Source organism: Physeter macrocephalus, chromosome 16 (genome assembly GCF_002837175.3).
Source record: "Physeter macrocephalus isolate SW-GA chromosome 16, ASM283717v5, whole genome shotgun sequence".
In the NCBI taxonomy this organism is placed as follows: domain Eukaryota; kingdom Metazoa; phylum Chordata; class Mammalia; order Artiodactyla; family Physeteridae; genus Physeter; species Physeter macrocephalus.
The window spans coordinates 49,045,981-49,072,160 of record NC_041229.1 but is presented as its reverse complement, the minus strand read 5'-3'; the positions used below and the strand labels follow the sequence as shown (position 1 = coordinate 49,072,160).

At 38.4% G+C, this 26,180-nt stretch overlaps 1 protein-coding gene across 11 annotated transcripts in view; it reads right to left on the bottom strand.

Moving 5' to 3' along the window:
• DLG2 (discs large MAGUK scaffold protein 2) overlaps window positions 1-26,180 on the bottom strand; it is a 2,147,153-nt gene that overhangs the window by 491,058 nt on the left and 1,629,915 nt on the right. For all 11 annotated transcript variants that reach the window (XM_028501170.2, XM_055091363.1, XM_024131657.3 and 8 more), the window contains 2 exons: window positions 24,887-25,031; window positions 22,027-22,165 (listed from right to left, as the gene is read on the bottom strand). In XM_028501170.2, coding sequence (XP_028356971.1) covers window positions 22,027-22,165; window positions 24,887-25,031 — 284 coding nt within the window. The remainder of the gene's footprint in view (window positions 1-22,026; window positions 22,166-24,886; window positions 25,032-26,180) is intronic.

Genomic DNA, 26,180 nt, shown 5'->3' with positions numbered 1-26,180 from the left:
ATGGTAAGATAGACACTCATACTGCTAGTGCTATGAAGTGTAAAACTCCCTTAAAACATCTCAAGAAAGCAATTTGGCAATATATTTCAGGAGTTTTAGAAGTAATCCTGCCCTTTGTTTCAGCAATTCTACCTCCTGTAGAATCTTAAAAGAGAAAAAAAAAAGTGAATAAAGGCTTCCACAGAAAGTCTTTGTGGTTTGTTATAAGAGCAAAACAGAACAGAAGGAAACAATCAAAATGTCCAACAAAGAGATAAAGGTATAGAACATAAGATATATCCCCATGTTTAGTTATTAAAGTTAATATTCATGAAAAATTTTAATGATACAGGAAAATTGGAGTACAAAATTATATATGGGGTTGTCGGGGAATGGGAAGTGAGAACACCTAATTCTCTTACCACTTGGGAAAGAGATTTGAAATAAGATGTGAAAGAAACCACAGGGGGAAAGTAGGATTCAGGTGCAGGGCCGGGGTGGGATGAAAGAGGGCTTTCTAGGAAGTGGTAATACACAACATGTGCAAAGTTAAAGGGGAATCTGAAAACAAGCCCCATTTAGGGAATTTGTTAAAGGCTTGAGTAGGAGACAGACTTGAGAAGATGGGCAGGTCTTGTGTACAACTATAATAGTCAAAGGCGATGGGAAGCCATGGAGATTAGTGGGCACTGAATGCAATTAAATGAGTTTAATCATTTTGACTGTTCATTTGCATATTCATTCATTCATTTCATAAATATTTACCAAAGGTCTACACTGTACCAGGCCCAGAGAGAGGTACTAGATATATATAGATGAGTGAATAAGATAAAATGTTCCCTCTGTCATTGAGCAAACTTTTTTTTGGCAAGGAAATTTGACTGCAAGGAACAGTGACTTATTTGAGCTACTTCAAGTAGTAGGACATATGTACATGGGAACTCAGAAAAAGCTGAACTGGCGGAGGTGAGGAAGGGTGAGATCCGATGAGCTGGATCTTTATTCCAGAGCTTTCCCTTCAGGATGACACCTTTCCTCTCTGTGCTATTTCTTTCTTCTCTCTCTACTCACCACTTTTTTTTTAACTGATAGTTTAGAAATGAGATACTCTCTACCTCACAGTTTCTGCTTGCTCTTAGCTTATGCTTCCTAATAACATCAACTTGCACATGACTCATGATGGACCCTCTGGCCTCCTTTACATCATTAACTATTAGCTTCTCCTTTCACTTATAGTTGCTCAGTTGGCCTGCTTTTCAATGAAAAATTCTTAAGAGAGAATTTGATAGACCTAGTTCACTTTTTTGAGTAAAGCATATTATTGGTCACTGGCTAGCTTCTAAATTGGCCTCCTTTGGGTCAAGTACACACTCAGTTCATTCAGGTCTGGCTGGGGGATGAGCCACATGATCCTTTTGGGTTTGCCCTTTTGGCAGAGCTGTAGGCGGGGCACAACAGTTTGAGGTAAGCTGGGCATCCCACTGGTATTCTAAGCTTTGGCCTGTGGAGTAACTACCCACATCTTCATATTCTCAGCCAGGTCTGTTCAAAGATGGTATAAAGAAAGCAAAACCATTCCTTTGGGAGAAAAATTTGGAAACAACAAAAGAGTTTGAACAATAGAAAAATATGGGGAACGTCACAATACCCCCCGCCTCCAATAAGGTCCAAAGCTTAAGATCTCACTAGGGTTTCTCTCTGTTTATCATGGTGTTAAAACATAATATTACAAAACAAAAACTCTACCTCTACAACAATAATTTTCTTTCCTCAGAGGCTCCAAGATGATTTCTATCTGTAACACTGCAACTAAAGGTTTCTAAATCAGATTAAGTCTTGAGTTTTAAAATTCACACCTACATATGAATTTCTGAATATGTTTAGCTAAATCATATCTTCTAAAATAGAATGCAATATGTTAATTCAACTATATACTTCTGTATGTTGAGTTTACATTATTAATACTGACTCTAGGGGAGAAAACCCCTTATGCCTTTAACTGAATGAAAGCTCAGGTGGAGTATAAGAGCAGCTCCCTTGTAGGAAAGATAATGTTCAAATATATGCTCTACTTATCAACAGGAAGGATGAACTGGCTTTAACCAAATCCCTTAAATGGGTTTCTTTTCCATCCTTTAGGAAATGGTCCATTTTCCTCTGTTTCATGCAGCTGTTGTCATTTACTCTTTCGTGTCTGTTATTGCCGGCAGGTTATGAAGACTGTCTGGTAGCCAGGAAGGAAGGATAAGACATCCATAAGAACAAAAGATTGCTGTCGCACTGCCTTGCTCTCTTTCCAGAGGATTGCACTTCTAAAATCGGATGAAGAGATAGCCTGAGGTCATAAGTTATCTTGAGTTGATGGTTCACATCCAACTAAAATTTACATTGATTGGTCCTTTCTTCCAACCATATATTTTAGGAAGTTCTCGTGAATGTATGTATAACTTGTTCCTGGCTTCTAGCAGGGTCTCAATCCTACTTTCTCCATAAAGCCTCTGAAGTTTATGGAGGCTGATTGCAGATTTTTCTCTCTTCTAAACTCCTATATAGTGTATTCTTTATGATTGCTACTTGGTTTTGTACTCTGAGTATTTTAAATAATAATAACAACAACAACATCATCAACATCTACTTACAAATACCTTGGGAACTTACTATGAGGCAGGCATTGTGCTACATATGCTTTGTATATCATATATTATGTAATTTACCCATTAATTCTAAGGCATATATTATACTATTATCTGCAAGACTTAGCAGTACCTTGCCTCTCCTCACAGAGCTGACCTGTTAGTGGGAGGGATGGGCTTTGAATCCAGGTCGCCTGGCTGTAAAGCCTGGGTATGTAACCATTATGTTTTATTTAAAAAAATTCTTTGTCTAGCATATACTTTCCCTCAAGTGTCTAATTATATTTCTCGGTCATCCTGGCAATTATAGCTCCTATTTTAAAGGCAGTAGAGAATAGAACAAAGAGAGCAAGCTGTGAGTCTGACGGTCTAGATTCAAGCTCCAGCCTCATTACTTAGAAACCATGTGATCTTGGGCAATTTGTTTACCTCTGTGCCTCAGTTTCCTCTCTTGTGATCAGGAATAGTGCCTACCTCTTAGGGCCTGATGAGTATTAGATGAAATGATGCTTGAATAGCACTTAGCACAGTGCCTGACTGGCACTTAGTAAATGTCATGATTGCCACAGACATTTAAACAAGAAATCTGGCAGTCGGGTACCCAGTTTATACATCCATCTTTAGTCACTTTTGTGGATGTGAATTCATTCTTAAGAGTTGATTTCCTCTTATGATGACAAAACCATGTTTCTGGCCATGCTTAAGATTGCCAGATTTAGCAAATAAAAATACAGGATGCTCAGTTAAATTTGAATTTCAGGTAAACAATGAATCATTTTTAATATAAATATGCTAATATTGCATAGGACATATTTATACTGAAAACTGCTCATTGTTTATCATAGTTGAAATCCAGTGTTTAAATTCAAATTTAAATGGAAATCATTATTTTATCTGGCAGCCAGATGGCCCTTTGCCTTGCAAGCTCTCCACTGTGTCGCCAGTATTCTGCCTTCCAGCATATACATTCACACTGTGGTATAATTTAATTGTTTACTCTGACTCCCTTTTTGGTTTGCTGCATTCTTTTAAGTCAGCAAATGTTCTTATTTTTGTCTTCCCAGTGTTCAATGCTATATCTCTATACCTATGCCCAAATTCATATCTATGCTCAAATCTACACCTAAGCTGGAGACAGATAATATTTAAATAAAAATTTGATCTAGATCATATTCTATGTATTATTATGCAGTTGTTTTTATTTAAAAATTTTAAATTGTATATTAGACATCCTTCCAAGTCAGTACACATAGCACTATCTACCTTTTCTCTAATAGCTGCAAAGACCTTCTTTATACATCAATGGTGGTGGTATAAACTGCTGAACTTATGACCCAGAAATCCCACTTCCAGGAATGTGTCCTACAAAATTGAGTACAATAGGTATACACAGAATGTCATGGTTACAAAGTCTGTAAAAGCAAAACACTGGAAAAAACATGTATGGTCATCAGTATTGAACGGACATGTAAGTATTAAAAAACATTGCCATGGAAGCAGATTTGGTGACGTGAAAAGATATCCACAACATATTATTAAATGAAGAATGCAGGTTAAAATAGTATATATACAGTTTAATCCAATTTTTGTAAATAATAAAAAACAAAGTATGATCTCAATTTTATATAATAGATACCGAGAAAAAAAGAGTCTGGAAGCATATGTCAGGGAATTTACTGAATATCATGTCTGGGAAATACATCTACATAAAATTTTTATTTTCTCTCAATAGTGTATGTTTTCTAAATGACTTTTAAATGATATTAAAAATTGTTTATCATATAAGCTGAGAGATAAAAAGCCATAAATCTGCATATGTAGTATGAGGCCAATTCTGTGACAGGTATATCTCTATGCCTATATGTAAGTTTGGAAAAGTCACTGAAACGTTAACAGTGCTTTCTCTGAGTGGTGGAATTATAGGCAGTGTTGATTTCCTTAATTTATTTTCCTATATTTTAAAATTATTTTTAAAAATTTCTTTTATTCCAGAGGACTATTAGAGATTTGTGTTGGGTCTTGTTCAATTCAGTCCCAAAGATCTACATATTCTCAAACAACAGAAATGGAAAATATACATTTTCCATTATAGGGCTAATTTTTATTTAATAATGAGGAACTTTTATTTCTGTATGATGTATAGGTACTAACAAGTTATTATAAGAGTGGTAATGTAGCATTATGAAAACTGGTTGTGACTAACAGCATGGCTTAATGGATATCACCATATTTGTTATTTAAATTTGTCAGAATCTCATATGTCTTGAGTTATACAAATAGATTCAATATTAAGACTATTACACCGAGAATCCGTCCCCATCCTCCAGCCAATGAACTTGCTGCTGGGACTCTGGCTGGACCTCCCCCCTCTTTGCACTCCTTGTCCATAAATACAGCCCATCCCTAATCCTCAAGGCACTCACTGGAGCTGGTTCACAGCATGTGTTTCCTTAATTGCAGTTCCTCCACTACTCCTGAATAAACTCAATTTCTGGTCATTTGAAAAAATAAAATAAAATAAAAACACTTAAAAAAAAGAAGATTACAGTTAAGGTTTAGTCTACTTCAGGGAAATTATGTGTTAACTAGGATCCTTTTATAGAAATGATGACAATTAAAACACATTTACAGCAACTGTAGTCTTTTTACTAATGCATCTACTCACTCATTTAACATATACTTACACACTTAGAAACCACACAGGGAGGCTATGGACATGGCGGAAAGAACATGAGCTTTCAGACTACAAAATCTGGGTTTGAATTCTGTTCTTCCACTTAACTTAGCTGTGTGACTCTGGGGAAATTACTTAAATTGAATCTTGGCTGCTTTATCTAGAAAATGCTTTACCTTAAGCCCTACCTTATAGGATTGCTAGGAGATTAAATGAGATGCAATATACAAAGCCTTAAATAATCACTGCCATATGGTAGGAGCTCAACGAATATTTGTGTTCTATTTTTATGTATGAATCTAGATGATGTGGAAGATAAAAATCCGATCCAACATAGATTCTTCTCTCAAGCATCACTTTGTCTTAGAGAGATGATATGCGTATGTGTGTGCGTGTGCGTGTGTGTGTTTAATCAAATAAGGCTAAAACCAGCTACATGTGATGGCGGGAAGGATAGACTGCCTTGGGAATTCAAATGAAGAGGAAATGATATCCTGCAGAAAGAAGTAGGGAGAATCTTATGAGGAGGCATCCTTGGAGCTGGGATGAGAAAAATGGATAGTATTTGGACATGTGAAAATAAAGATGGCGATGGCTAAGGGAAGCATATGTTTGGTCGAGTGTTGCAAGAGCAGTCAGGGAGGCTGGTAAAGCTAGTTATCTGGTTAAGCTGGTTGGAGCATGGGGGCACGAAGGGGAAAAGTGGAAGATATGTCTGAAAATATGGCAATGCACAGAATATGAACCCATTAATAGCAGAGTTTCTCTTTTAATAGACAAAATAAACTCCCTCAAATCTTGGGATTAGGTATATTTGAAGAATTTTATGAATATTTAATATTCTAGGTGGTAACACATTTTAGTGAAACACAGACCAAGTTTGAGTCCCAACTCTCCTACCTATCAGCTGTGCAGATTTAGTAAAGTTACCTCATCTTTCTGATTTTCAGTTCTGCACAATGTGATAGATAGTACATGACAGGACTATTGTGAAAATAAACAGAAAAAAAGTATCCAAATGACTTATCCAAATGCTTGACATTGGCAGAACTCAGCCAATATTATTTGTACCCCCCACAGTCACCAGATTATTCTCATCATTTCCCAAACCTCCCCTCCCTCCCTGCCAAACATATTTTTTTGATAATCATACCGATGGACCTCTTGTTCATGCTCTGAGGAATTTTAAATAAGAGATCTCTCCTTGTGTGCTGTTGGCCAAGGTATTTCCAGCAGGCTGTGTAAGAGCACAATACACCCAGAGGGATGAGATAATTGGCATTGAAGTCCATCTGCAAAGAGGACTCCTGGCCAATAAGGAGGATCTAGACAAGACTGCTTCTTTGGGAAAATCCCAACTAGACCAGTACATCCAATGGAAGCAAAAGCTGCTTTTAAATGAACTACTGAAATGAAGATACAGCAGTGAAACCGGATGGAGGAGATTTTTCTTTTTCTTTTTAAGATTATCAATAGAGCGGAGGCTTCCATCTACCATATCTAACCAATCTGGAAGAGATTCAGCAGGAGGGAGAAAATTTAGAATGATACATTCTGATCACAACTAAGATGGATATCATGCAGCAAAACTACATGAGGGTCATAATAAAGAGACAGTGAAAAGTAATGGTCAGAACATCAAAGAGCCAGTGGACTTCATAGGTTTTCAGTTTAGTTCAGGACACCTCAATGCCAGCAAGGTGGAATGCAGAATATAGAGCTTAAAAGTCATTTCATAATCTTCTCTTTTGTCTTCATATGAAATATCCTGTAAAATCTACATGACTTTCCTGAGCTTTGGAATTGAATTTTGGGGATGGGGGGGTAAGGAAGGAAAATGGTTGAATATAACTTTATTGTAATAGCAGAGAATCCCTATTTCTCAGTCACTGTTTGGTCACATACATCACCACCTTTAATCCTCATAGCAACAGACTTTCACAGTGGATATTACCTATAGTTTTTGGATAAGGAAACTGAAGCTCAGAGAGGATGAGGTGGTACCAATGAGGGAGTGGTCAAAACGTGATTTGAAGGCAGGTCTCTCTGACTCCAGTGTTCACTATGCAATATTTCACTGAAGGATACTAAGTGGGAAAATGTAAAGCAAAATAAGAATTGCCAACAGTGTATGTGGTAGTTGTCTGCATTGTTGAATCTCTTGTGTTTACTGAAGCATCTAGATCAATGGGTTCCTATAAGAAGCTTGTAGTTACACACAGAGACTCAAGGTATTTAGGTGGCAGCCTAATAGGGGTACGGAAATTGGATTAGAAATCTCAATTCACCTCCCCATAGCCTCTAATTTCTTGCCATTGGCATCTGTGATAGGTCCATGAGATGATCAACAGCTACTCCTGACTCAGATATGCATTTAGCCATAAGGACATTGTCTGGTCTGCTGTAAGACGGTAGCTATGTACTTAAGGGACCTAGAAGAACCAAAGATTCCTTTATAACATGTAACATTTATGACATATAACATTTGTTTCATAATAAAAGGGGGTAGTGGCATATCTGCATGTGACTAACATAACCTGTTTTTTCTAAAGCAATGTAAATAATAAAGGAGAGGGGTAGGATAACTTATTGAAATATTAATTTGTGTTTGGAACTTACTATGTTTTTTCTTCCCCAAGTTTGAAGCAGCTATTCTGTCAGTGCAATGAACTTATATTTGACTATATTCCCTTGGCTCACTGGAGACTTGTGATACAGGAGGGAAAGCAGAATTTTCCCAATGAAACGCTCTTCCAAGTTTTTGTTCTGCAAAACTCTGAGCTCCTAAAGGATTGATGTCCAGGAAGAACTTTAAGAGGAGAAGTAGGCAAGATAGGGCCCTACTATCAGATGTAATTTGATTTAAAGAAAATAAAGTCATGTGCCATTTAAAAAACATGTGTTTGTAGAGTAAAATGCATACTTGCTATAGGTGTATTTAAATAAAAATTCTAAAATTTTAATTGTAAAATCTAAGCACCACTGAACAAATTCTGTGATTGGTAACTCTTGCTCAGGGGCAATGCCCTTTCTTGGGCATATTATCACTAGTATTGTCAGTGATTTAGCATCACCCAATGTTTTTATAAAAACTCACCCTATGGGAGAAACGTCTGACCATGTTTTCTTCTAATGTGCTCCATTTTGCTTTTATTTTTGGTAATATGATTTTTCTGAAGTCAAAGACATAATGAATTTAAGTCAGTGGTTCTCAAACTTGCCTGCATCAGAATCATCTGTGAGGGCTTTTGTTCTATTTTTATTTTACTTTTTATTTTTTAAATTATTGAAGCATTTAATTTTTGCAATGCTACATGCATTTTAAAAAATCCAGTTACTGACAGAATTTCAAAATATAGATCCTATAAGGATATTTTGCCTCCAATTTGCATATAGAGTGCTTGTCTATATTTCAATGTGAATGTCTGAGTCATTTTGGGTTGCTAGAACAAACTACTGTAGACTGGATGCCTCAACCGACATTTTTTTTTCTCACAGTTCTGCAGGTTGGAAGTTTGAGATCAGGGTGCCAGCATGGTCATATTCTTAGCGAGTGACCTCTTCCCGGTTTACAGAGAGCTGTCTTTTTGCTGTGTCCTTATAAGGCAGAAAAACAGTCAGCTAGCTTTCTGGCCTCTTTTTTTTTTTTTCTAATACTAATATCCCAGTTCTATCCCTGGACACACAGATTCGGTAAATCTGGGGTAGGACTCAGGACTCTGTAGTTACAAAGGTTTCGCAGGTGACTGATTTGTTGTGAGAGTTTGGAACTAGTTTTAGACAGTAGACCTTTTCTTTCTGAGAGAGTTATGAAGTAGTCACATTTTGAATTGCATCGTCTCTTTCAGTACTATACAATACAGGTATTGCTTTAAAATTTTTTGACTTGGTAATATTCGGCTGATAAATGTTAGTATCTGTAGAGTGTAAGTATTAAGTTCTTTTTCCAAGGGAAGGTAAGGAGTACTACTCTTCTTTATTTCACCAGTGAGATACATAAAATTTAATTTTTGTAAGCAGAATTTAACCAAATATTTGTCTCTCAGCTACAGAACACAGTGATTCTTGGGAAGATCCTACTTTGATTTAACTGGGGAGACCACCTTCTCCCTACAAGCTCCTCGTCACTTGTAACTCCTCCTATCTCCCTTTAGTCCTCATGATTTTAAACTCACCATAACCTCATCAGAGCTACACTCAGCATTACATGGATTTGTACATACTGTATGTGAAACTTCATCCAACCATCTATGGTCCACTTTAATGTTATACAGCAGGGGTCCCCAACCCCCGGTTAGGAATTGGCTGCACAGTAGTAGGTGAACGGCCGGTGAGAGAGCGAAGCTTCATCTGTATTTACAGCCGCTCCCCAACGCTCGCACTACTGCCTGAGCTCCGCCTCCTGTCAGATCAGCGGTGGCATGAGATTCTCATCGGAGCGCGAACCCTACTGTGAACTGCACATGCGAGGGATCTAGGTTGAGTGCTCCTTATGAGAATCTAATGCCTGATGATCTGAGGTGGAGCTGAGGCAGTGATGCTAGTGCTGGGGAGCGGCTGCAAATACAGATCATCATTAGCAGAGAGGTATGACTGCACAGAGACCATAATAAATCAACTGCCTGCAGACTCATATCAAAACCCTATCAGTGAGTGGCAAGTGACAATGAAGCTGCATCTTACGGAGTAGACTGGACATAAGCAACACACTTCGGGTGTCACTGTCTCCCATCACCCCCAGATGGGACCATCTAGTTTCAGGAAAACAAGCTCAGGGCTCCCACTGATTCTGCATTATGGTGAGTTGTATAATTATTTCATTATATATTACAATGTAATAATAATAGAAATAAAGTGCACAATAAATGTAACGTGCTTGAATCATCCTGAAACCATCCCCCTACCCCACGTGTGTGGAAAAATGGTCTTCCATGAAACTGGTCCCTGGTGCCAAAAAAGTTGGGGACTGGTGTTGTACAGTAAAGCCGTGGAATTAACACTACCCTTGGGAAGTGGGAAGTCTCATCATAGGTGTTGCTCTGCATATACTTGATTTCTGTGCTCAAATCATGAAGCTATGCAAAAGCAATCACTGCATTTACTTAAAAAGTTTTAGGATGCTTACATAGTAAATCTGAGTATTTGGAAAAGTATATATTTGTGTTTACTTAACATTCTAGAATTTTTAATTTTTAGAGTTTTCAAATTAAAAATCAGGGACTTCCCTGGTGGTCTAGTGGTTAAGACTCTGCGCTTCCACTGCAGGGGGCACGGGTTCAATCCCTGGTCGGGGAACTGAGATCCCACAAGCCATGTGGCACGGCCAAAAAAAATCAGTTTCTTTAACACAGACTTTTCTTTTTATTTAACTTTAATAGTTAGGCTTGGTTTTGAATAAAGTCTTCTTAATTAGGATCTATATATATATATATATATATATATATATATATGTATGTATATATTTTAAAAGAAATTGAAATATAAAGGAAACATCACTAAATCAACATAAAGTCTCAAAATCTGCCCTTTTAAGGCAAGTGTAAATATAGTATAAGTCTAAGTATTATTAGGCTAGCTGGAAGCATATTTCCCTTTTGTTCACTTCCTAATTTCATTCCACCATCTCCAACCAGCACTGCTATCAATAACTGCAACCGGTCCTATAATCACCATGGTGCCCTGGACTAGAAGTCAAGACTACTACTACTAATAATAGTAATAATGGTTAACCTGAATGCAGCTTATTTTGTGCCAAGCTCTGTTCCAATTGTTTTATATAGATTACTTCACTGAATCCTAATAATAACCCATGGTATAGGCATAGGTGGGGAAACAAGAACAGAGAAGTTACATAACTCATCCAAGGTCAAACAGCTAGTAAGTGGTGAGCCCAAAGTTATTATGAATCCAAAATCTGAGCTCTTAACCAAGATGCCACCCTGCTTCTGGACTCTGGGTTTTGGATTTGCCGCTTACTCTCTATTGTTACAGGGGAAATTATGGCATTTCTATCATCTCAGATTCTCAATCTGTTAAATAAGTATAGTAACATCTCTCTGCTCATTTTGTATGGTGTTATAGGAACTAAATGAGAAATAGGAAAGTATCTGGGCAGTACTGGACAGCTATCAGGGTTTACCAGTTCTGCTCTACATTCAGAGCAAGGCCTCACATAATTGGCTTTGAAATCTCTGGCTATCACATTTATTTCAGCTCTTTCATTCTGCCTTCATCCCCTGTCTGAACCTGGTAAATGAGACTTTAGAAAAAGATTAGGGGGGAAAAAAACATAAAACAAAATATCGAGCTCTACCAGCTCAGCGGACAGAGTTTCCATTTAGGACACAGTCTGCATAATAAAGGACTCACATGGTTCTACTTCAAGGTCAATCTAATTTAAAACGAGATCTAGGATGAGGGTTGATATTTAGATGTTTACACCCAGAGACACATACTCACGGGGACAGCTAAGTTCTTTCAGGGAGGACTTAAAATGTTCATTAAGGCAACCATATGGGGTCTGGTGTTACAGCGGAATGAAAGGCATTAAGGACTAACTGACCCCCCACCTGGTAGTGCACCATCCAGAAGGCCTCCCTTCTTTCTGAGCAAAACAGATTGCCTCCCCTGAACAGGTTGTAAGTGTTGCTGGGAGGAAGCAATGACATAAAACTTTAGTTTTACCTTTATGGACAAAAGAAAAACCAGAGAGAGACTAATTTGGAGCACAGAGAAGATTCTAGAAGTCTTAAAACTAATACTGCTACCCATGCAGTACAGCAAAAAGAGCCAGATGTTGGAGTCCGTTTGAATCCTGATCCCGTTCTACACCAACTGCGTGACCTTTGCTAGAGGGGTCAAGGATATGGATTCTGCAGCCAGACTGAACTGTATTCAGATCTCAACTTTGCTACCTACTATATGTAGAAAAACAACTTAGTGGAAATGTATCATATAATAATAATGATTATCCCTCTGTGGCATGAGTTTTTCTTTATATTTTTGTTACTTTGTAACTTTTCTACAAATACATATTACTTTTACAATTAGGGAAGATAATAACACTTTTTGGAGAGAAACAGTTCAAGAGGGGTATAAAGCAGTAAAAGGGGCAAGAAATAGATTAAAGATTGAAAAGGATGTCTGGAGAAAATGTATGAAGGCAGTATTTTTAAGATGTGTTTACTCAGATATAGCTTGCGTCATCATCTAGATTAAAGAAATTACCTAGAAGAAAAAGTGAATGATGCAACCCAAAACTTAAGAAATTTATGTCTATATTATATAAGAATATAAGTCTTTGAAATGCAATAATTGTGTGCCACAATTTTCTTACATTTTCTTAAGACAAACATTACCATTAACATGGTAGCCTTCCCCACAGTAGCCAACGCCACAGGAGGTGGAAGGAGTTGCTCAGGGATTGCAGTGCTGTCCTGGATAATTTTCAAAGCACACACCACATGTGGACAATTAAGAACCAGCTGTCTTCTGTCTACTATTACTTTATTGACACCTGGATGTGAAAACAAACTCCTAGAGGAAGAGGCTTTGTCTACTTGTTTTGAATCATAATATACATCCTGTTTCAATGTCACAAGATAAGGGCCAGAAATAAGTTACACAATGTGTTGTGGTAGTAGTTAACTTGAAATTTAAGGGGCCTGGAGTCAATTAATAGTCGATTGCTTCTACAAGTGGTCCCTCCAAAATTTTCCATTGCCCATCATTAACCCTTTTTTTTTTTTTTTTTTTCGGTACGCGGGCCTCTCACTGCTGTGGCCTCTCGCGTTGCGGGGCACAGGCTCCGGACGCGCAGGCTCAGCGGCCATGGCTCACGGGCCCAGCCGCCCCGCGGCATGTGGGATCCTCCCCGAACCCACGTCCCCTGCATCGGCAGGCGGACTCCCAACCACTGCGCCACCAGGGAAGCCCCAACCCTTTTTTTTTTTGGTCTCAACCAGCCCTGGAGGCCAAGGATAAATTCATTCAATTAAAAGGTAATACAGGGCTTCCATGCTGGCGCAGTGGTTGAGAGTCCGCCTGCCGATGCAGGGAACACAGGTTCGTGCCCCGGTCCGGGAAGATCCCACATGCCGCGGAGCGGCTGGGCCCGTGAGCCACGGCCGCTGAAGCTGCGCGTCCGGAGCCTGTGCTCCGCAACGCGAGAGGCCACAGCAGTGAGAGGCCCGCGTACGGCAAAACAAAACAAAACAAATATGTAATACAGCATTGATTAAACAACTATCTATTTGAATTTTACATCTATAATAACAATAGTCATAGATGTGTAATAACTGTCTTCCATAAAATTATAAGGCCTAGTGTTGTAAGTTTATGTCTGGTTAATTTATTAGGTACATACAAAATGATAGACACCTATAAAAGGCTGTGTTAAAATTCCCATTACTGTTTCATTTTTCCTATCATTAAATTAATTTCCCTGACAACAAACAGCAGCTTAACATGTTTTCCAATACATATTTGGATATCTTCCTTTGATTAAGATTCGTCCCCATTAGCCTACCCACTCTCTCTGTTTCTAGCAGGATAGCTCTATCAATCATGCCTCACAGTTTATGTAAGTAAACCTAATGGTTATGTGGAGCCACCATCAATAAAGACAAAACACCCCTGGAGGCTTCCACTAAGTGGGTTATCCTCCATCTGTCTCACCCCTTTTGTCCCAGTCACCCCTTCTCATTACTATCCTTTGCTTCAAGAGAGACATTATAGTGCCAGGCTCCCCACTGCAGAAATCAGGCATGCAGCACAGAGCAGAACAGATAACTGAGAGACACTGTTGATGAATCTTTGACTTGGTTAAGTTCAATAATGCACTTTACAAATGCTGTGAGGAGTCTGATGCCATACTTTGCAGAATTTCTTTGAGGGAAAAGCTACATGGTGTTGGTTGTTGAGTGCTACTATGAATAATATACGGCAAAATCAAGAAATTATCCAGAGGATAATTGTATTTGGCCACAGAAGCCAGACTGATAGATTAGTTTTTATCATATTTGGTTCCACTGAATCCTATATTATATTTTCAATGAAGAGGGTAATAGATACTCATTGTGTTAATAAAAATAAAGATCCTTAATAAAGCATTAAGACTACAGGACTTCCTGTAATACAATGTTCTAAGGTGTTCTGGGAGATAAATTAGTTGAAAATAACATATGTAGATTTTGTTTGAGCGTCTGCATACCATTGTTGGCTACAGTTCCAATCCACCAAAAAATGATTTTATTTGTGGAGTAGTTCATCTTAAATCCTTGTTTTAAATGGTATTAACAAGAGGTAACATTTATCAAGTGCTTACTTTTTTTCTAAGAACTTTACATGTATTAACTCAGTTTCTTGTCACAATAAGCCTGTGAGGTGGGAAGTATTATTCTGCTCCTTTTAAACATGAGAAAACGGAGGCAAAGCACAGTTACATAACTTGCCCAAGGTCACACAGCCAGGAAGCGGTCGACGCAGGACCCTGAGCAGGGTGGCTCCAGGGCACCCCCACCTCAACACTCTGCTGTCCAGATCCCGATTCTAAAGCAGGCACAGTTGTCTGTCTAGGGCACACCCAGTTCTTTTTTCCTATACTTGGTTAATGGCAGGTAAGAAAAGATTTCTTTCCTCTGTCAAAAGAAGGACCTTCCAGTTCATCCAGAAATGGTTTTAAGTCATTAAATATAAGTTAAAAAGAAGAGAGCCTAGAACAGGACCAGACTTCACTGATGGAAAGTGCTGACTGATCCTTTGAGAACCTGTCCCTAACGGAGACCACAAAACTTGAGATATAATTAAGAGGTGGTTTCTATAACACAGATTTAATAACTGACATGTCTGTGTAATTTAGCTCAGTGCTTCTCAAAGTTGGGTATTCACCTGCAACTTGGGGCTTATGGTATTTGCCAGGGGCGTAGTATCCCCAGAAAACCCGTCTGGTATGTTAATTTTATATTAAGACTTCGAATAAAAACAATTAAATTTCTAATCAAAATATTTCCACATTAAAGCAAATAAGGATATCTCCCAAACTTTTATGACAAAACATAAGACTTTGTAGGTTTCATGCTTGCACAGAAAGCTTCATGTTCTACCCCAGATCCTGAGGAGAACAAATTCCTTTTTCAAGGCCTAAGGGCATGTGGGTAGCAATATTTGAGAAACAGTGATTTAGCTTCTAACCAGTTCTGATCCACAAAGTTAAACACCGAGGAAAACAACAACAACAGTGGCAAACACTTATGGTGTTTCTGAAAGCTTACTCGACAGCGAATAAAAAGCGTAGAAATGGCCAGTGGTAAATCAGCCTGACTGAAGCAGGCCTGTCCCTCCTGTGGAAGACAGCTGTTGAATCTAGCTCTAAAGGGTTTTTTGTTTTTTTTTTTAATAAAACATAAATCAGATAATTTCATTCTCCTGGTTGCTTCTCTTTAATAGATTCTCAATGCACTTAAAATTCAACCTACACTTCTTCATCATTACCTACAAAGTCCCACATCATGTGGCTGCTGACTCTTCCAACCTAATTTGTTGCCATGCTCCCATTAGCTCATCTCTTCCAGCCAAGCTTGACTTCCTAATATTCCTGGAACCCACAAAACTGATTTCTGCCTCTGGGACTTTGGCTTTGCTATTTCCTCTTCCTGGAATGTTCTTTCTCTGATCTTTATATCACCACTTTTTTTCTTTTTATTCAGGTCTCAGCTCATATCCTATCTCCTCAGAGAGACATTCCCTGGTTGTCCTCCTTTACACTGTTCTCTTCCCCAGACTCTGTCTATGGCATATCATACTATTTTATTTTCCTCATAGCACTTTTTATCTATAACTCATTTACCTATATATCTCCTATTCAATACACTAGAGTGTAAAGTCCCTAAGGGCCAGAGCCTTGTCTGGCTTGTCCATCATTGTAATTTTGTTGCTAATAACTGTGCTTGACACATGGTAGAAGCTTGAATATTCATTGAATGGGTAAATGAATGAATGAAAGAGAGAAAGAGAAAAGAACTAGAATACATTTTAGATACTATGTCCAGTAAACTAATGTTCTATAATTTGGGGAGAGAAGAGGGGAGACAGACTCTAGTCTGATGGGTTCATATCTATTTAGTAATAAGGGAGTCAAACTGAATATCAGAGTCACAGTTTAGGGTGGTCTTTGAAAGTTTCTGGAGACAAGAAATCTTTCTTGAGACTTTATTCGGCTTTTGCTTTTTGCTCAACCAAATTATGTGAGGGAACGTTATATAGAGCCAGTTAGAAAGACATCTGGTACAATAAGTTCAGGGCCGGATGAACCTGGTTTCTAAAACTGGGAGATATATTGCTCACAGTGATAGTTTAGGTCCTTGGCTTTCATAACAGCATTTATCACATTCATAAATTGGGAAATTAAGTCCCCACATCTTGAAAGAGAAATTTTACTTTGCATCCTCAATTTTTTTTTGGTTTCATTTTAGTATCAATGATTTGTTTGTGTATCCTGAGAATACTTAACCAGATAGTGAGGGTGTGTGGTTTGCATCTCTTCTAGGTGACCAGGGAAGACTTGGCTCAGTAGAGAGGGAATCCATAGTTGCAGCTAATGTACAGAGTAGGCACTGCTCACAGGTGATCATTGATTGATTATAGCTTCTTACTCCATCATAAAAAAATGAATATCAGCTTAGAGAAATAGAAAGAGCACTAGACTGGGTGTTTGAAGACATGGGTTCTAAATCTGATTCTACTACTTACAAGTTGTGGGACCTAGGGATAGCCAACTAATCATGTTAGGCCTTGTGTTTCTTACCCATCAAATGGAGGAAGATTAGACTCTATAGTCATTTATGGCCCTTCCAAATCTGATAGTCTATAATTCTATGAGCCAAAAAACCGTCTCAGCATCATTGTAACAGCTTTGTTTCCCAAAAACTGACGACCAGAGTATTTACATAATAACAATTTTGATTTATAAGGGCCTCAGTAGGGTTTCTACTAAGAGAATTTCATCCAAACCTTTTTTGTTTAGGCTTCCTTTCTCTAAATTGAGGAAAAACAAAATTTCCCAGCTTACTCGGGTACACATTTCCTTAAACAGTAAAAGAGATTTAAAAAAATTCCAGGTAAGCCATTGTAGCATTCTTCTAATCAAAACTCTTTTTAAAAGTCTTACTGTATTTCCCAACAAAAGTGAATATAAATCAGGAAGATAGGAAAATAGTATGAACATTTGGAACAAAAGACTGCCAATTTGATATAATTTTATAGGTTGTTGGAAGGTACCCATTTCACAGAAATGTTTCCCTGTCAGCCCCAGTCCCATCATTAAAGATTCATTCCCTTGATTTACTATTTTAGGAAAATGTAAAGTAGGCCCCAAATGTAAGCTACTATAGCACCTTAGGATAATAATAATTTTATATAGCTCTCTAAAGATGACAACTTTCACACATATTATCACATTAAAACCTCACAATTCCGTGAGGAAATTTGAGGATCCAAATTTACAGATGAGAAAAGCAAGACTCAGGAGATTGAATGACTTGTTCAGGGTTATCTAGGTGGTAAGCGGTAGTACCAGCCTCCTGATACAAGCCCAATCCCCTTTACACAACATCTCTACATAAAAAGAGACTCTATGAGGTGGGTTGGAGGCATGGAGATGAGGACTTTGAAGACAGACCCGAATTCAAATTTTGATTCTTCTATTTGCTTGCTGTATGATATGAGAAAATTACTTAAACTCATTTTTGTTACCTGTAAAAGCCAACACTCAGAATATTATATAAATAATATCGGAGCAATAATGTATATGAAAGCACTTAGCGTAATAGTGCATAGTAGTGATCTTTTTGTTTTTACTACTCGATGTATTTCCAATCTTATGACTAGGTTGCAGATGAGAGAAAGGATAGAAATATAAAGACGACTTAAAGGTAGGTACCATTTTTCTTTATGAGCCTTGTATTCAAACGATAACAGGTGTGTTCATTTTATTCTATTTCACATTCTTCCTTGAGTATGCATGTGCTATCCCCTGCCACGAGTGCCCTTCCTGATCTCTTGACTCCCTGACGAATGCCTACACATTTTTTCAAGCTCAAACGCAAGAGTTATCTCCTCTTTAAAATTTTATTTGCTGTCATATGCTGTTCCTGTGGCATTCACGTAAAACTCAAAAAAAATTATTTATAAATATTTACTAAGTGCCTCTCTGGTGCTGGGGAACTCTGCTAGGGCAACACGAGAGCACTTCACTGAACTGATCTAATTTTGTTTCTGTTAGTAGTTCCCACACTTTGGGGTTTTACAGTAGTTATTTTTTTTTTTTTTCTGCGGTACGCGGGCCTCCCACCGCCGTGGCCTCCTCTCCCGCTGCGGAGCGCAGGCTCCGGACGCGCAGGCCCAGCGGCCATGGCCCACGGGCCCAGCCGCTCCGCGGCATGTGGGATCCCCCCGGACCGGGGCACGAACCCATGTCCCCTGCACCGGCAGGTGGACTCCCAACCACTGCGCCACCAGGGAAGCCCTACAGTACTTTTACATTTAAAAAATGAGGACTAATATAAAGTTGCCAACTTTTCATTTTCTAGGTTAGGATATAATAAGTAACTGCCATTGACTACCATAAAAGAAAGGGCATTTTGACATGTAAGTATATGAGTATAAAATCTCAGGACTAAAAATATACATATAGGCTTTATGGGAAACTTCATGGAGGGGGTCTGCATCATCAGGGAATAGGTACTGGGGGATCCACTGGTTCCACGTATATTTTTGTACCAATTTGTAAGTTCTTAGAGATGTTGTTTCTTATTCCATTTTGCATCTCTACTGCAGTGCCCACTGTCTAGTAGGAAGTATTCAGTGAATATTCATGAATAATGCGGTGAATATGCCTCAGAAAATATTTATCTCTGAGACCTGTGGTAATGCCTTATAGCACAGAGCACCTGTGAGAGGATACAGCAGTGGTGAGGATGTGAGGGAGATGTCTGTGTGTTTGTGTGTGTAAGCTGATATAATTTATTTCACAAGTTTCCCAGGCACCAGACATTCAGAAGATTTTATGCAAAGTTATGAGATTGTCCTGCTAGAGAGCAAGGAAGGAAGCAGGCAAGAAGTAAGACACTGAGGCATATCACTGTAGGAAGAAATGAAATCTCTTCCCCAGACACCATCTGAAATATTCCATGCGAATAGGTAGATTGAGAATTATAATGAGTACACCTAGAGCAAACAGATAACATTCATTTAATATTCATTATGTATCAGTCACTGTTATAAGTTCTTTGCATGTATTATCTCATTTAATCATTACAACAACCTATTGAGAAAGATTTGATTACTATCCCCTTTGTAGAGATGAAGAAACTGAGGCTTGCAGTGGTTAAAAGATTTGCCCAAGCTCACGCGGTCAGCCAGTGGTAGAAGTATGTCTCAGACTGGATCTAATTGTCTTCAGAGCTCATCAAAACTCTTGGGTCCCTTTCTAGCCACATATTTTTTTTACGATGAGAACAGTTTTACATGACTTGGTTTTCATTTTAAAAATAAGGAGAAAATTAACATGTTTCTTCCTAGCCAGAATTTTAAAGCTGGCAGGGCACCCAGTTTTCCTACTTAAAAGCTGTGTGCCCACAAGAAAATTCCCTAACCTCTTTGAGCTTCAATTTCTGCATCTCTAAAATGGGGAAGACAGCCCTTCTTTCTGTGTTTTGGGGAGGATTAAAAGGATAGTGTAAGTAAAACAGCTAGCAAAGGGCCTGGATTATGAATGGGGTTTAATAAATTTTAATTCACTATGGGGCCTAGTAAGATAAAATGACATTTTCAAATTAAAATCCTATCAAATATTGGCGATAGGATGAGAGCAAATAGATTATTGCTCTGGTGAATAAAGGTGCCTATATTTATACAATCTTTAGAGAACCATGAGGATTATCTTTGCTGCAGCCTTCATTTTAATTAAGAGCATAGAGATTAGACATATCAGCGTAGGAAGAGGTTTATATTTGATTTAAACCACAGATGCATATTTGCAGCATCTAAACATTCCATTCCTTGGCTAAAGATGTAACAAGCCACTTCAGCAAACCTGAAATTGCAAAATAAATGGAAAATGCTTAATCATTTAAAAAGAAATAGCAAAGGAATGAAAAGACCAAAGCACACACGGGCACCAGCAAGGAAAGTTAAGCAGCAGGAAGTCTCCTCAATTTTTTTAAAGGCTGACAAATGACTTCAGTAGACAGGCAGGATATAAAACTAAAGGATCCATCTGTATCGCTTTTCCACACAAACATTTTCAGAAAAAAAGTGTACATATCTGTATGCAATCTCATTTTGGGTAAAAGTTTTTCTCAATGAGAAAAGCAAGTTGCAAAGCAATGTGTAAAATACAAACTTATTTTGTAAAAACAATGTCAAGCCCCACCTACATCTGAGTATGCTTTGTACACGTCTGTATGAACATAGAAAAGGTATGAACGGTTCAAGCCAGAATGCCACACTGGGAACCTTGCCGGGCTTGAGGGAGATTTTTGTTTCTTGAACATCTTTGCATTACCTCACCAAATGCAGTGAGCACGCATTACTTTGGAACGAAAACATTTAAAGATAAAAAAGAAAAAATGTACCTTTCCTATTATTCATCCACCCCTTCATTCATTCATTTGTTCATCATCCAAAAGTTACTTAATCCTGACCAGTGACCATGATGTAAACTAAGTTGGTCTTCTCTGAACTGTCAGACCTGACTGTTTCAGAGGCATGCCAGCTAAATTTAGTTTTTTAAAAAAATAAATTTATTTATTTAATTTATTTATTTTTGGTTGCGTTGGGTCTTGGTTGCTGCGTGCGGGCTTTCTCTAGTTGCGGCAAGCAGGGGCTACTCTTCGTTGGGGTGCATGGGCTTTTCACTGTGGTGGCTTCTCTTGTTGCGGAGCACGGGCTCTAGAGCGCAGGCTCAGTAGTTTTGGCGCACAGGCTTAGTTGCTCGTGGCATGCGGGATCTTCCCCGACCAGGGCTCGAACCCGTGTCCCAGGCATTGGCAGGCAGATTCTTAACCACTGTGCCACCAGGGAAGCCCTAAATTTAGTTTTATTTTGTGGGGTTAGCCATGTGGTTCTGTGCTGTGTCCTAAAATCCTGTTCTGTTCCCCTTTGAGACTGAGATATATTACATTCAAACCATTTGGAGTTAATTTCACTCCTTTCCTTTCCACCTGTAGTTACTGCACTCGAGGGAGGACTGACTGAAGCCTCAGTTCCAGTGAATTGTGTGTAGCTGTTGGTGGCAAGAACATGGAATTTAGAGTAAAAAAAAAAAAATCCCAGAGTTTTTCAGTTCTGACTCTTCTACGAACCAGATATGTGGTTACAAGGGGACGCGTACATACTGCTATGCTACTTCCTTCTTTCTGAACCTCAGCACCATCTTCTGTCTTTGAGTAATGATACCTATCTTACAGTATAGCTGTAAAGCTCAAATGGTGTTAGATATTGAAAGTCCTAACAGATTGCAAAGTGATGGCTGTGTGTCTATTACTACTTCTCCACAAAGAATTTGTGGTTTTTGCTTCCAACAGAGGACAATGACACGTTTATAAGTCTTGGCAGATTTCCACTTGAGGTGAGACTATCATAAGTTTGAATGGTGCTGAGAAGCAACAGCTGCCATGTTAGGCAAATGCAATTTTTTCCTTGTAATGATCGCAAACCCAATTAACCAAAAGCATATCTGACCTGGTATAATCGTCTTCAACAAGCATGTGCTTTGGAATTGGTGAGTACCTTCCTGGAGAGATGGGCGGCAGGGAGGTTTTGTATTCTAAAGTGCCATTGTTGCCAGAGAGAAGATGGTTTCCCATTGGTGGAGAATAAGCTAAGGGGTAAAGAAAAGAAAAGAAATCTGTTATGTGGCTGATTCAATGTGTCATGCTACAGTTCTGTTAAAAATAGAAAGGCTTTGCTACACGCTAAGAATTTTCTGATCCTTCAAGAGGAGGGAGTTGCTGTTTGTTTGCATTTAATATGTACAAGCACATGGTGACCTTTAGGATTGGAAAGATGTAATAACAGTTATATCTGTAAGCCCAGTTCGTATAATTAGGTGAAGAGAAAAACTGGAGGAGAGACCCAGCACTCATATTTTCAAAACAATGATTAATTTTCTATTGAAATAAAAATGTTAGCTTTTTAATTGCAGAGCTCACATTCTTGTCACGTAATTAATATCAAACCACCAAAAGCAGAAGGCTCTTAGCAGCAAGTTCTTGTATAAGACTTTAATCCCTAAATATGCTCTACTCCCATGCCAGAAAGGCTAACTCTGGCCTTTCTCTTCTGTTCCTCCACCCTAATTCATCCCCCTTTTGGGTGACTGAAAAGCCCTCCTAACTGGGTCTCCTGCCACTGTTCTCTCGCAAAATCCATTTTATACATTGAGAAATCCAGGTCTGATCATGCTGTTCTCTTGCTTACGCACTCTCCATTGCCACTACTGTACTGAATATAAATTCTCCCTTTCACCATTCTTACAAGATTGACTCATTTCAATATCCCCCCTTATGAATCTCCTATGGTCCTTAAATAAGGCTTGTTCTCCCCAGTATCTGTACCTTTGCTCCACTCTACCAGCTACCTGCAACTTCTCTCTCCTATCCCATCTCTGATACCGAAATCTCATCCATTTTTTCAAGATAAAATTCAAACGCCACCCTCTGCATAAAGATTTTTCTGATCTTCCGAAGACAGGTGATATCCCTTTCCTTTGAGTGCCCAAAGGACATATATTTTTACCTCTCTCATGGCATGTACATCCCTCTCAGTTTGCCAAATATTGCTACTATTTATATATCTGCATTAGCCTTCCTTTCAATGAAGGCCATGATTTTATCTCCTTTGAATCACACATATTACCTTACAAGGTGTCTTACATGTATTGAAATTACTCAATACACATTTCTTGAATTGAATAGCAAGTTTTGTTTTCTCCTTTTTCTCTTTGACGTTGACCTTATATGCCCTTCAAGAAGAGGCTCACAGAGCCTCAAGACAGATTTTTCTAAATTTATCCAGTTTGAAAAACTCTGAAAGTTAACACTCTTTCATATCCTGAGGTAAGGCTGATCTCATCTTACAGCTTACTTGACAAAAAGACATATTTTGGGGCAAGTCATTTTAGAATCACCATTAAGAAAAGCAATAGCTAATGTAATGGGCAGATAACAAAATCATTCAACATTTAAATTTCAAGAGAAACGTCCAAATCTAAGAGAGGTCAAACAACTTGTTTAAGACCATAGTACTAATTAATGACAGGTCCTGAAGACATTCTGAGTTCCCAGTCCCACAACTGGTTTCTCAAAATTTCAGAATGAGCACATTTACTCATGCTGACAAAACTATCCCTTAAACTCACATCAAAGAAATGAATTGCTTCTAAATCTAGTCCGCAAGGACAGAATCTTCTTGTTGACCTATTAAGAAGAGGGGAAAACATGGGGCTTATGCAGCAGTGGACTTTGTGAGGATGCAGTAGAGCATCTCATTGTTAGTTGTTGCCCTAGAAGCACGCACCTCCACCCCATCTCCACTGCCATAGTGATCAACAATTTTCTCTGGCTTCCCTGCCAATATATCAAATTCTGGTAAAGGTAAGAACTATAATGATAGTTATTAAGGATTATGATTTCACCAATTGAGGGCAAGATCCTTTCCCCCAGGAAGAAGCACAGTGCTATCTCTGGTTTATTTTGCCAGCCCCTCTCTTCCACTCTGTGGCTATATAGATTTGAACTAGGAAGAGAGACTATTAGGACATGAGAGCTATCATGCTTCAGGGGCTTGAGAAACAGACTTTAAAAATGCGTTGCCCCTTGGAATACTACTCAGCCATGTAAAAGAATGAAATAATGCCATTTGCAGCAACATGGATGGACCTAGAGATCATCATACTAAGTGAAGTAAGTCAGAAAGAGAAAGACAAATACCATATGATATCACTTATATGTGGAATCTAAAATATGACACAAATGAACCTATCCATGAAACAGACTCACAGACATAGCAAACAGACGTGTGGTTGCCAAGGGGGGAGGGGTTGGGGGAGGGATGGGTTGGGAGTTTGGGATTAGCAGATGCCAACTATTACATATAGAATGCACAAGCAATGAGGTCCTACTGTATAGCACAGAGAACTATATTCAATATCCTATGATAAACCATGTAAAAAAGAATATGAAAATAATGTGTATATATATATGTATAGCTGAATCACTTTGCTGTACAGCAGCAATTAACACAACTTTGTAAATCAACTATACCTCAATAAAATAAATTTTAAAAATGTGTTGCCCCTGTGCTGTTGTAATCACACTGTCCATAACATACATCATCAAGCCTTTCCATAAGGGTGAATCTGACAACTCATCAGTTAAGGCCTCCAAGGCAACTGGGAAGTCAAGTGCAGGATCCCCCTGAAGTATTTCCACAGGCTAAAAAAGAGTGAAGGTGCAAGTAGAGGACTTTGCCAAGTTTTGTAGAATTCCGATTTTGCAAACCTGGCGTGCTGTTCAAAGATGACACTGAGCGTGGTACTTACAGTGAGTAATATCAGGTGGACCGTAAGGATCAGTCATATAAATGGTGGTGGCTTTGCCAACTTTTAGATAAACTACATCTGACGTGTTCTTCAATATTGCTACCGCCTCTTCATGGGTTACTTCTTCTAAACTGTAATTGTTTACCTGAAAGGGGGAAAAATTCATTATTGGAGCCAAATCTCTGCAGGTGAAGAGAACTATTCAGGCAAGAAGATATACAAAATTATGACTTATGTAAAGATTAAATTGCAATCATTACAGTCCAGTATCTATATCACACTTGGACAGAACAGATGGATTAAAGGCCTTAGCCAAAGCAGATAAGGTACAGTTGTTGATGCTAAAAAACAAGGTTGCTTCTGCCTTTTTCTAAGAGGCAACGATATTTTATAATAGAAATCAGAATACTCTTTGTGGAAAAAGGAACAAAGGGGTCCAATGTCCTTCTTATGCTATAGTGATTGTGATTACAGAAGTAACATACATCCATTGAAGAAAACAAACAAAAACAACAGAAGAAAATAAAAATTATCCCTAATCTCCCTATATGGATATATTTCTTTAAACGATTGTGACCGTGTTACACACACTGTTTTGGAACCTGCTTTTTAACTTCGAGTGAACATTTGCCTCTAACATGAATGTACTTCAACAACATGAGTTTTGTTTCCTACAAAGCACTGTGCTGCATGGCTATAACATAATGATTTAACTAATCTCTTACTAAAGCATGTTTATGTTGGTTCTAATTTTATTCTATTATAAATGATGTTGCAATAAACTTTTTTCTATATTTGTACACCGCTTTGATGACTTCTTCAGGATAACTCATACAAACGAACACTGGACTAAGTATATGACTATTATAAGGGCTCTGATACCTATGTCTAAAGTGCCCTTTGGAAACATGAACCAGTTTACTCTTAGACCACAATTATACGAGAGCCCCCATTTTCCCACAGCTTCACCAAACTTGGCTTTTCTCACTTTAAAAACTGTTTGCAAACTACAAATAGAACTACCATATGACCCAGCAATCCCACTACTGGGCATATACCCTGAGAAAACCATCATTCAAAAAGAGTCATGTACCAAAATGTTCATTGCAGCTCTATTTACAATAGCCAGGACATGGAAGCAACCTAAGTGTCCATCGACAGATGAATGGATAAAGAAGATGTGGCACATATATACAATGGAATATTACTCAGCCATAAAAAGAAATGAAACTGAGTTATCTGTAGTGAGGTGGATGGACCTGGAGTCTGTCATACAGAGTGAAGTAAGGCAGAA